The 12,577-nt window shown below is 41.5% G+C and overlaps 1 protein-coding gene across 2 annotated transcripts in view; it reads right to left on the bottom strand.

The window, feature by feature from the left end:
• LOC139267330 (ensconsin-like) overlaps positions 1–12,577 on the bottom strand; it is a 173,106-nt gene that overhangs the window by 49,998 nt on the left and 110,531 nt on the right. For both annotated transcript variants that reach the window (XM_070885469.1, XM_070885470.1), the window contains one exon: positions 7,070–7,192. In XM_070885469.1, coding sequence (XP_070741570.1) covers positions 7,070–7,192 — 123 coding nt within the window. The remainder of the gene's footprint in view (positions 1–7,069; positions 7,193–12,577) is intronic.

Raw genomic sequence — 12,577 nt, 5'->3', positions numbered from 1 at the left:
TTACTGTTAAAATTCCTTAATTTCACTATAAAATTCACTTGTTCAAAACCTAGCTTGTAACATCCACAGCTCAAGCAATCAGCATGCATCACTGCCACACTTCAAAAACGAGTGTGGAGACCCTGATTTTAAAAAAGCAAAACATCTTATTGGTGGAACAGTAAATTTAAAACTTGGATAATTTTGTAGCTGGTGAGTTTATAAACTGCTTTAGCATGACATTTATTCAAGTTTGTAAATCAGATGATGGCTGGGACGTTTTATTTAGCTGACGAGAGAAAAAAAAAATACTAAAATTTTCTCTTTCAGATGCTTATTGCATAGCTGCACATTTCTACTTTAATTTCAGACTTTCAGCTATCCTGGTTTTTATTTTTTTTTTACACTGGAGAATTACCCTTTAGACCTGCTTTTGAATTTAAATGCGACTGCATTCTATTTTCTTATGAGTATTTCAGAGGCAGTTCAAAAAGTCTCAGAGGCACTAGAGTCAGCAACCAATTTAAAAAGCAGAATAGGAGTTTAGAAATAGAACTTTGGACAAGGTAAAACAAGACTGACTTCCCCCTCTCTCTGCTCCAATTTCAGTCCTCCCCCTCCCCACAAGCAGAACTCTTGTATTATGATGCATGTAATACAGAAAAAACATGGTAAAAACAATATTGTTGCAATATTCTAAAACAGCTCATGAACAAATATGTACCAATTACATAGTTGCCAAAAAGGAGGAATGAAGAATTATCATTTGTTCAAGGCACTCGAAGGATGAATTATGGAAATTTCTTTCCCCAATTATCTTCTCTTTCTCCTCTGCTAAATGCAGTCACTTCTGATAAAGTACCCAGTGCTGGTAGCTTCCTATTCCTTAACTAAGTGGCCATTCTTCATATATGTAGACAGTGAGTGACACCAGACTATTTTACCATGGGAAATATCACAACTGAGCCTGTCTCGTTCTTATGTACACACAGATTGACTTTCCAGCAACGTTACTGGACTGTCGACTATTTGTTTATTAATTTTAGTCCGAGGACACTGATCAACTTATGTTCCTACTACTGCTCTGAGATCAGTTAAACTGCAGAGACCAGTGAATTTGGGACATTTATATGGCTCAATAATACACATGATGAATTTAGAGAAGCATTATTTTTTTTTAAATGGTAATACTGCTAATATTCAAATCAAGGAATATTTTATATGGCAAGGTCTGCACACATTCATGAAAAGTTTTAAATCGGATCATGCACTCCACTCCATGCATTATATACAGATTTAAGTTATTTACAATAAGAATACTTGCACCATTCAGATAATCTGCGAGAAAGTTTCTATTGAGCATGCGTCCTACATCATTCTGTTCAAAAGTACAGCAACTTCCATTAAAAAACAAACGGATGAAATTAGAGGACTGATTCCATGGTTGGACTCTCCTGGCATGGAATGGCTAGCGTAGGGAGTCCTGGCTGGAAAATTGAGGCCTGCAATGCTCAATTTCTCATCCATTTAAAGTAATGGATGGAAAACTAAGCATTGTAGGCCTGTGACTTCCCAGCTCAGTGAACCTTAATCATCATCATCTCCTTTTCAAACCACTGCACAACCATTATCAGGGCTTTAAAAGCAATGGCACCATATTGATTTAATTCACCATTACTTTCCAACCAGGGATTCCATTGAACCAAACTGGAAATATCCTTATTTGCACAGTTGACAGACCGCATTGCGAAACTGGAGCTGCGCATGGATTCACTCTGGAGCATCAGCGATGCTTGGGATGTCGTGAATAACACGTTTAGTGATTTGGTCACACCGCAGCTAAAGGTAGATAGGGAATGGGCGACCATCAAGCAGAGCAGTGGAAGGTAGTGCAGGAGACCCTCTCCAAAACCGATATACTGCCTTGGATGCTGTTGGGGGGGGGGGGGGGGGGAGGGGGTAGGGCAGCAGCAGCCAAATTCATGGCACCGTGGGTGGCTCTGCTGCACAGGAGGGTAGGAAAATGAGTGGGAGAGCTATCGTGGTAGGGGATTCTATTGTAAGGGGAATAGACAGACGTTTCTGCCACAATCGAGACTCCACGATGGTATGTTCCTCCCTGGTACAAGGGTCAAGGATGTCTGAGCGGCTGCAGGACATTTTGGAGGGGGAGGGTGAACAGCCAGTTGTCGTGGTGCAAAGGAAATGTATTAGCATGGATAGAGAATTGGCTGGCGAACACAAAGCAGAGAGTCGGGATAAATGGGTCCTTTTCGGGTTGGAAATCGGTGGTTAGTGGTGTGCCACAGGGATCGGTGCTGGGACCACAACTGTTTACAGTATACATAGATGACCTGGAAGAGGGGACAGAGTGTAGTGTAACAAAATTTGCAGATGACACAAAGATTAGTGGGAAAGCAGGTTGTGTAGAGGACACAGAAAGGCTGCAAAGAGATTTAGATAGGTTAAGCGAATGGGCTAAGGTGTGGCAGATGGAATACAATGTCGGAAAGTGTGAGGTCATCCACCTTGGGGAAAAAATACAGTAAAAGGGATTATTATTTGAATGGGAAGAAATTACAACATGCTGTGGTGCAGAGGGACCTGGGGGTCCTTGTGCATGAAACTCATCCCAAAAAGTTAGTTTGCAGGTGCAGCAGATAATCAGGAAGGCGAATGAAATGTTGGCCTTCATTGCGAGAGAGATGAAGTACAAAAGCAGGGAGGTCCTGCTGCAACTGTATAGGGTATTGGTGAGGCCGCACCTGGAGTACTGCGTGCAGGTTTGGTCACCTTACTTAAGGAAGGATATACTAGCTTTGGAGGGGGTACAGAGACGATTCACGAGACTGATTCCGGAGATGAGGGGGTTACCTTATGATAGATTGAGTAGACTGGGTCTTTACTCGTTGGAGTTCAGAAGGATGAGGGGTGATCTTATAGAAACATTTAAAATGATGAAAGGGATAGACAAGATAGAGGCAGAGAGGTTGTTTCCACTGGTCGGGGAGACTAGAACTAGGGGGCACAGCCTCAAACTACAGGGGAGACAATTTAAAACCGAGTTGAGAAGGAATTTCTTCTCCCAGAGGGTTGTGAATCTGTGGAATTCTCTGCCCAAGGAAGCAGTTGAGGCTAGCTCATTGAATGTATTCAAGTCACAGATAGCTGGATTTTTAATCAATAAGGGAATTAAGGGTTACAGGGAACGGGCGGGTAAGTGGAGCTGAGTCCACGGCCAGATCAGCCATGATCTTGTTGAATGGCGGAGCAGGCTTGAGGGGCTAGATGGCCTACTCCTGTACTAATTCTTATGTTCTTATGCATATAGGTACAAAACGGGATGAGGTCCTACAAGCTGAATTTAGGAAGCTCGGAGTTAAATTAAAAAATAGGATCTCAAAAGGTAGTAATCTCAGGATTGCTACCAGTGCCATGTGCTAGTCAGAGTAAGAATTGCAGGATAGCTAAGATGAATGGTGCAGGAGGGAGGGATTCAAATTCCTGGAACATTAGAACTGGTTCTGGGGGAGGTGGGACCAGTACAAACCGGACGGTCTGCACCTGGGCAGGACCGGAACCAATGTCCTCGGGGGTGTGTTTGCTAGTGCTGTTGGGGAGGGGTTAAACTAATATGGCAGGGCGATGGGAACCAATGCAGGGAGACAGAGGGAAGTAGAATGGGTGCAGAAGCAAAAGGCAGAAAGAAGAAAAGTAAAAGTGGAGGGCAGAGAAACGCGAGGCAAAAATCAAAAAGGGCCACATTACAGCAAAATTCTAAAGGGGCAAAGTGTGTTAGAAAGACAAGCCTGAAGACTCTGTGCCTCAATGCGAGGAGTATTCATAAGGTGGACAAATTAACTGCGCAGGTAGCTATTAACGAATATGATATAATTGGGATTACGGAGACATAGCTCCAGGGTGACCAAGGCTGGGAACTCAACATCCAGGGGTATTCAACATTCATGAATGATAGACAGAAAGGAAAAGGTGGTGGGGTAGCGTTGCTGGTTAAAGAGGAAATTAATGCAATAGTAAGGAAGGACATTATCTTGGATGATGTGAAATCAGTATGGGTGGAGCTGCGGAATACCAAAGGGCAGAAAACTCTAGTGGGAGTTGTGTACAGACCACCAAACACTAGGAGAGGGGTTGGGGACAGCATCAAACAACAAATTAGGGATGCATGCAATAAGGGTAGAGCAGTTATCACGGGCGACTTTAATCTACATATAGATTGGGCTAACCAAACTGGTAGCAATACGGTGGAGGAGGATTTCCTGGAGTGTATTAGGGATGGTTTTCTAGACCAATATGTCAAGGAACCAACTAGAGGGCTGGCCATCCTAGACTGGGTGGTGTGTAATGAGAAAGGACTAATTAGCAATCTTGTTGTGCGAGGCCCCTTGGGGAAGAGTGACCATAATATGGTAGAATTCTTTATTAAGATGGAGAGTGACACAGATAATTCAGAGAGTAAGGTCCTGAACTTAGGGAAAAGTAACTTCGATGGTATGAGACGTGAATTGGTTAGAATAGACTGGCGAACAATACTTAAAGGATTGACGGCAAACATTTAAAGATCACATGGATGAACTTCAACAATTGTACAGCCTGGTCTGGAGTAAAAATAAAATGGGGAAGGTGGCTCAACCTTGGCTAACAAGGGAAATTAAGGAGTGTTAAATCCAAGTAAGAGGCATATAAATTGGCCAGAAAAAGCAGCAAACCTGAGGACTGGAAGAAATTTAAAATTCAGCAGAGGAGGACAAGGGGTTTAATTAGGAGGGGGAAAACAGAGTATGAGAGGAAGCTTGCTGAGAACATATAAACTGACTGCAAAAGCTTCTATAGATATGTGAAGAGAAAAAGATTAGCGAAGACAAACGAAGGTTCCTTAGTCAGAATCAGGTGAATTTATAATGGGGAACAAACAAATGGCCGACCAGTTGAAGAAATACTTTGGTTCTGTCTTCACGAAGGAAGACACAAATAACCTTCCCGAAATACTAGGGGACCGAGGGTCTAGTGAGAAGGAGGAACTGAAGGAAATCCTGTCAGTCAGGAAATTGTGTTCGGGAAATTGATGGGATTGAAGACCGATAAATCCCCAGGGCCTGATAGTCTGCATCCCAGAGTACTTAAGGAAGTGGCCCTAAAAATAGTGGATGCATTGGTGATCATTTTCCAACAATCTATCGACCCTGGATCAGTTCCTATGGACTGGAGGGTAAGCTAATATAACATCACTTTTTTTAGAAAGGAGGGAGAGAGAAAACGGAGAATTATAGACCGGTTAGCCAGACATCAGTAGTGGGAAAAATGTTGGAATCAATTAAGATGAAATACCAGCACATTTGGAAAGCAGTGACAGGATCGGTCCAAGTCAGCATGGATTTATGAAAGGGAAATCATGCTGGACAAATCTGGAACTTTTTTTGAGGATGTAACTAGTAGAGTGGACAAGGGAGAACCAGTGAATGTGGTGTATTTGGACTTTCAAAAGGCTTTTGACAAGGTCCCACACAAAATTAAAGCACATGGTATTGGGGGTAATGTATTGACGTGGATAGGGAACTGGTTGGCAGACAGGAAGCAGAGAGTTGGGATAAACGGGTCCTTTTCAGAATGGCAGGCAGTGACTAGTGGAGTGCCGCAGGGCTCAGTGCTGGGACCCCAGCTATTTACAATATACATCAATGCTTTAGATGAAGGAATTGAGTGTAATATCTCCAAGTTTGCAGATGACACGAAGCTGGGTGGCGGTGTGACCTGTGAGGACGATGCAAAGAGGTTGCAGGGTGACTTGGACAGGTTGGGTGAGTGGGCAAATGCATGGCAGATGCAGTATAATGTGGATAAATGTGAGGTTATCCACTTTGGGGGCAAAAACACGAAGGCAGATTATCTGAATAGCGGCAGATTAGGAAAAGGGGAGGTGCAACGAGACCTGGATGTCATGGTACATCAGTCATTGAAAGTTGGCATGCAGGTACAGCAGGCGGTGAAGGCAGCAAATGGCATGTTGGCCTTCATAGCTAGGAGATTTGAGTATCGGGGCAAGGAGATCTTGCTGCAGTTGTACAGGGCCTTGGTGAGGCCTCACCTGGAATATTGTGTTCAGTTTTGGTCTCTTAATCTGAGGAAGGACGTTCTTGCTATTGAAGGAGTGCAGCTAAGGTTCACCAGACTGATTCCCAGGATGGCAGGACTGACATGAGGAGAGACTGGATCGACTAGGCCTTTATTCACTGGAGTTTAGAAGGATGCGAGGGGATCTTCTAGAAACATAAAATTCTGACGGGACTGGACAGGTTAGATGCAGGAAGAATGTTCCCGATGTCGGGGAAGTCCAGAACTAGGGGACACAGTCTCAGGATCAGGGGTAAGCCATTTAGGACTGAGATGAGAAACTTCTTCACTCAGAGTTGTTAACCTGTGGAATTCCCTACCGCATAGTTGTTGATGCCAGTTCATTGGATATATTCAAGAGGGAGTTAGATATGGCCCTTACGGCTAAAGGGATCAAGGGGTATGGAGAGAAAGCAGGAAAGGAGTACTGAGGGAATGATCAGCCATGATCTTATTGAATGGTGGTGCAGGCTCAAAGGGCCGAATGACCTACTCCTGCACCTATTTTCTATGTTTACATTCTACATCATTACTGGAATTACTTTGGAGTGATACTTGCAGATTAGCTTGCTAATAATGTCAAATAATCAAGTTAAATGAGTCTCTGGTTTGGTTTGCTTACTGGAGACCTACACAGTACTACTTAACTTGCTTCAGATTCCAAATCTAAAACCCCGAATAAATGTTTTCATATTTCATACTTGGGTGAAATACATGTTTTATATTAAACATAGAATTGCACTGCTGCAATCTGATCAGTGATCCTACATACTGGTACTTCGAAAATAAGTGCTAACTATTCACGTAAAAATACATGATCGTTTCCCTGCAATATTCATGATCATGATTTTAAATGTCTATGTACACTTGATCTTTGAACAGTCTGTCAATGTATAAATAATTATTTTAGAGCTGCATAAGTGAGAAAGTTATAAAAAATAGTAATATGGAGAATTACCTGCATCCTGACCATTCCCATACAAGACAGCAGTACTTCTGCTCCTAGCTAGGAATGAGTGAGTAGGTGTCAGAAGGCGAGTGACAATGCTGCTTTCCCAGGGACTGAGCTGCAGACGTCGGGCTATGCAGAATAAATTAAGAAAAGTTAGATATCACATACTTAAATGCATGCAGTTCGATAAAGTATACAAATAGTGCAGAAGAACTTAGTAGAGCAGCTGCAAAGAAGGCTTGAACAAAATAGGTTATTTGCAGAGTTAAACACCGTGCATTAATGTTCAAGTGGATCCTTGTGATATTGTTTTACGAACTGGAAAAAAAGCATTATTGACAGCATATATCAAGTTAAATTCATCAATAGAAGCCAGTGCAACTTAGTGGGTTGTTGTAGGAGGTAGCAGTGAAAACACAAATTCTACAGGCATGCTCACAAGACCACCAAAATGGTAGTACTATTTACTAACAAATCGAGCATTACATGCGACATATTAGATGCTTCAGCAATATCTATATCCTTAGCTCAATTAAGCATCGAGTCATAAAGGATATTTCAAAAGACCAAGAAACCAAAGCACAAAAAGTTGAACCTTCCATAAATGTCCAAATACTTGAAAGGCAATTTTTAGAAAACGGGCAAAGTAAGATTAGCTTCGTGCATAGCAGTGTAAAGGGATTATCAGATTGAAACATTTTAAAATTTGCCACGTACAAGCCTTCCAAAAATTGCACTTTGAGCCTTAACATTACAATGTGAAACTGGTCTGGAAACCAAATCCTTTTTGCTGTACAGATGAATAGCTTTTTTGAAAATTTTAATTAGGGAACCAATTGCATAACTATAGATAAATTCCTGATTCGAAAAATGATGCTTACACATATACTAAGTGATAAACCCAAATTAGTATATTGTACATTAAAATACCAACCTCCCAAATGTAAAATGAACATGTTGAATGCTACTGACAATTCTTATTTGACATCATATGCAAAAAGGTACATTTAACTATGGCTTCTGCAGTATGGCAAACTTCTACAATCCCTAATCTTGGATTAACTTGAAATTTCTGAGCATGTTATTTTATTTTAAAAAAGGAATTCCAAATTTTGGAAAGGACTAATTGGAAAATCATCCTCAAACCAATCTGTTTGTAGGTAGAATTATGTCTAACAAGTCCAATTAATAGTATCAATATTTATCTTTAATAACTATAATTAAAGGTTTTTAACATTACAGTGACAGTCTCAGTCAGAAGGTTGTGGTTTAAAGTCCCATCCCAGGGTTTGAGCACATGCTATCATTCTGATAAAATATTAAACCATCTTGCTATTCAGATATACAAAAGATCCAAAGCATTAAGAGCAAGGAGCTCTCAGTCCTGACCAACATTCATCCCTCAGCCAACATTGCCAAAACTGATAAGCTGGTAATTTATCTCATTTGCTGTATGTAGGGCCTTGCGATGCGCAAATTGACTGCCACATCTGTCTACAAATAGAGAGAATATTTCACAAGTAATTCGCTGGCTGTTAAGTGCTTTCGGACATCCAGAGGACAAGGAAGGCACTATATAAAATTCAAGTTTGTTCTTTAAGTGCACGCATATGCTTATGGGATTCCAGGATTTTGAGATTTTTGCTCCAAACATGGGAAGTAGGAAGGGAAAAAATAATAAAAATTTACTAAACTCCAATCTAATGTGCATCACAATCTGCTCCTTACTTCACTCCAACCTGATCTTTCTCCTGCTTCATCAACCTCCATAATGTTTTGTGCCTCCTGTGAAGAGTCAGCGAATGTTGTGAGCCAGGCTGTTCTACTTTACGCTACTACTGGAAGCTAATCTGTTCCCTGTAGAGAAGACAGATTACCGATATAGAACGGTCTTATTCATTCTTTGAATGATGCGTATCCTCTGCTGCATACCACAGAGCTCTACTTGCTCGGTAAGTACTACTGAAATAATGCTTATGGAAACACAAGGGGGGAAATCTCTCCACTGGCTGGAGTCATGCCGAGCACAAACGAAGATGGTTGTGGTTGTTGGACGTCAATCACCTCAGCCCTAGGACATTGCTGCAGGAGTTCCTCAGGGCAGAGTCTGAGGCCCAACCATCTTAAGTTGCTTCATCAATGACCGTCCCTCCATCAGTCAGAAGTGGGGATGTTTGTTAATGATTACATGGTGTTCAGTTCCATTTGCAACTCCTCAAAGTGAAGCAGCCCATGCCCTCATGCAACAAGACCTGGATGACATTCAGACTTGGGCTGATAAGTGGCAAGTAACATTCAAGCTGCACAAGTGCCAGGCAATGACCATCAACAAGAGAGTGTCTAACCACCTCCCCTTGATATTCAACAGCATTACCATCGCTGAATCACCCACCATCAACATGCTGGGGATCACCATTGACCAGAAACTTAACTGGACCAGTCACATAAATACTGTGACAACAAGAGCAGGTCAGAGGCTGGGTATTCTGCAGTGAGTGTCTCACCTTCTGACTCCCGAAAGCCTTTACCCCATCTACAAGGCACAAGTCAGTAGTGTGATGGAATACTCTCCACTTGCCTGGATGAGTGCAGCTCCAACACCACAAGAATCTGTACAGCATCGAGGACAAAGCAACACGCTTAATTGGCACCCCATCCACCGCCTTCAACATTCACTCCCTCCACCACCAGCGCACCGCGGTTGCAGTGTGTACCATCTATAGGATGCACTGCAGCAACTCAAATCCGCGAGCTCTACCACCTCGAAGGACAAGGGCAGGAGACACATGGGAACATCATTACCTGCAAGTTCCCCTCCAAGTTACGCACCATCCTGACTTGGAAATATATTGCCGTTCCTTCATGGTCACTGGATCAAAATCATGCAACTCCCTCCGTAACAGCACTGTGGGAGTACCTTCACCACAAGGACTATAGCGGTTCAAGAAGGTGACTCACCACCACCTTCTCGGGGGCAATTATGGATGAGCAATGAATGCTGGCCTTGCCAGTGATACCCACATCCCGGAACAAATTTTTAAAAACTACACATGGTATCCAACTGTCATGTTGTATAAAGCCTCAGAGCCAACACTATTTCACCAGTTTGTTTTACAAAGCAATATTTAAATAACTACTCACTTGACATCAACACTCAATTATCACTGTAGGGCCTGATGCGTGGGATTGAAGTGTACAGAAGGTGCACATCATTCTAAAAATGAAGACCAACTTACCAAGTAGATAATCCTTCTATATTTGCCACATACCAGAGGCATATCAACGTAATGCAAATTTATAGGAGAGGCCACTTGCACGAGCCATAACACCAGCCTATTGGACTGATCGGCCAAAAGTGACTGCACATGCATTATAGTTATTAAACATTACTATTAATTGGAACCATATTTAGAGATGCCCAGGAAGTAGCAGTTGAGACTGGGGGGTGGGGAGAGTATAAACCCCATTTTCTCACCATTTGGCATATTCTCTGTAACTTGTCCAGAATGTAGAAGGCACTCAATTATTCTTCGGGCTATCTGTTCTTCGTTATCCATTTGTTTTGGGTCGCACAGGAAAGAAAATATATAACTGCCATGATTGTCTAAATTAGTCAGTCAGTCCCAAAGACTTGCATCATGGTAAGCTCTCGAGTGTGTGTTATTGCCGTGAAGATTTGAGGAAAAACTTCCAAGTTTTTCCTAAAATCTACAACAGTTCTTTTCCTCTCTAGTTTAAGCTTGGACCAGGAACTATCAATGCTAGAGAGGAGTGGGTGTATATATGTATATATAGTGAAAAGTTGAGGCCCCAGTACAGATCCCTGGGAGACACTTCTAGTCACATCCTGCCAATTTGTGTACATATTCATTATTCCCTACTCTACCTCCTACCTCCTAACCAATTCCTTATCCAAGCCAATAGGTTGCCTCCAATTCCATGTGCTCTTTATCAACAGTCTCTTGTGGAACCATGTCGATATCCATACAAACATCCATAGACACGCCCTTATCACATTTGTTACCTCAAAAAAAAATCAACTAGGTTCATTAGACATGACTTACCCATTACAAACTCTCTGATCAACTCATTTGTTCAAATGCTCAGTCACTCTGTCCTGAATAACAGATTCTAGTAACCTCCTGACAACTGACATTAGACCAATAGGCCTATAATTTCCTAGTTTATCTCTCCTCCCCTTCTTAATTAATGGAGTAAGATTTGTAGTTTTCCAATCCAAGGGGGCAATTCACGAGTTCAGAGCATTTTGGAAGATCATGATTAATGCATCAACAATTTCCTCACCTACAATACCCTGGGGTGAAAACCATTGGGTCCTGGAGATTCATCGATCTTTAATCTCATTTGTTTCTCCATTATCATTTCTTTTAAACTTATATTGAACTAGTTAGTTCCTTCCCTTGATTATGTTTACTTTTCCTTGTATCTCTGGTACTTTATCCTCATCCTCTACTGTGAAGACTGATAAAAAGTAGCTATTTAATAAGTCTGCCATTTCCTGATTTCCAATTACAATATTAGTGGGACTTGAACCCACAATCTTAAGTAAAATCTCTGCAAGAACCACTGTCAGAATACCAAATCAAATGCAGCTCATCTAAAATAAGGATTACAGTTCATTAATTTTAATGGTGACATTTTCCTTGAAAGAAAGTAATGCACACATCAGTTAAGAACAAAGTGCCAGTTGAGAACAAGTAAGGGCCTAACTGGCCATTCAATATCTAAATATTTGCATAAAACAGAAACCAGACAGTGTCCCCTTAATGATCCAAACTCAAATGGGCAAGACGGAAAGTCATTTGAACCCAAATAGAAGGTGATATAAATCAATATAAGCAGAAGCTGGAAAGAATTAAAAACAAAGCAAATTGTGGATAGAATTCTTGTGCAGATTATTACAAAGGAAGTGGTATGGATTTCTGACAAATATCTGTAATATACAGGTACATCAGATTTTCTGCATATTATATGATTTTTTTGGACTTTGTAGCAGGAGGGTTTAAGTTACAAATGACACTAGAATAAACCAAGCTAAAATCCAGTTATAGCTATTTGAAAATTATTGCACCTTTTGGCAAACAGACAAGGTTCAACTGGTGTGATACAAATTGGCTTTGCAAGGATTGCTCAACAAATTGCATTTACATCACACCTTCAACATAGTAAAACAGTCCAAGGCACTTCGCAGCTGCGTAATCAGACAAAAATCGACACCGAGCTAAAGAAAGAAACATTTGGTCAGGTGACCAAAAGCTTGGTCAAAGAAGCAGGTTTTGAGGAGGGTATTAAAAGGAGGAAAGGTACAGAGGCAGATAGGTTTAGAGCAAGAATCCCAGAGCTTGAAGCCTACAGTTGAAGGTACAGCCAATGCAAAGGAAGGCAGGATAGGATCGACAGACAAGAGACCAAAGTTGGAGAAAGGCAGAAATCTTGGAGGATTGTAGAGCTGAATGAGATTAGAGATAGGGAGGGGTGAGGCTTGGAGTGATT

The sequence above is a fragment of the Pristiophorus japonicus genome, chromosome 7, assembly GCF_044704955.1.
Source record: "Pristiophorus japonicus isolate sPriJap1 chromosome 7, sPriJap1.hap1, whole genome shotgun sequence".
NCBI lineage: Eukaryota > Metazoa > Chordata > Chondrichthyes > Pristiophoridae > Pristiophorus > Pristiophorus japonicus.
This window is presented reverse-complemented; position numbering and strand designations above follow the sequence as displayed.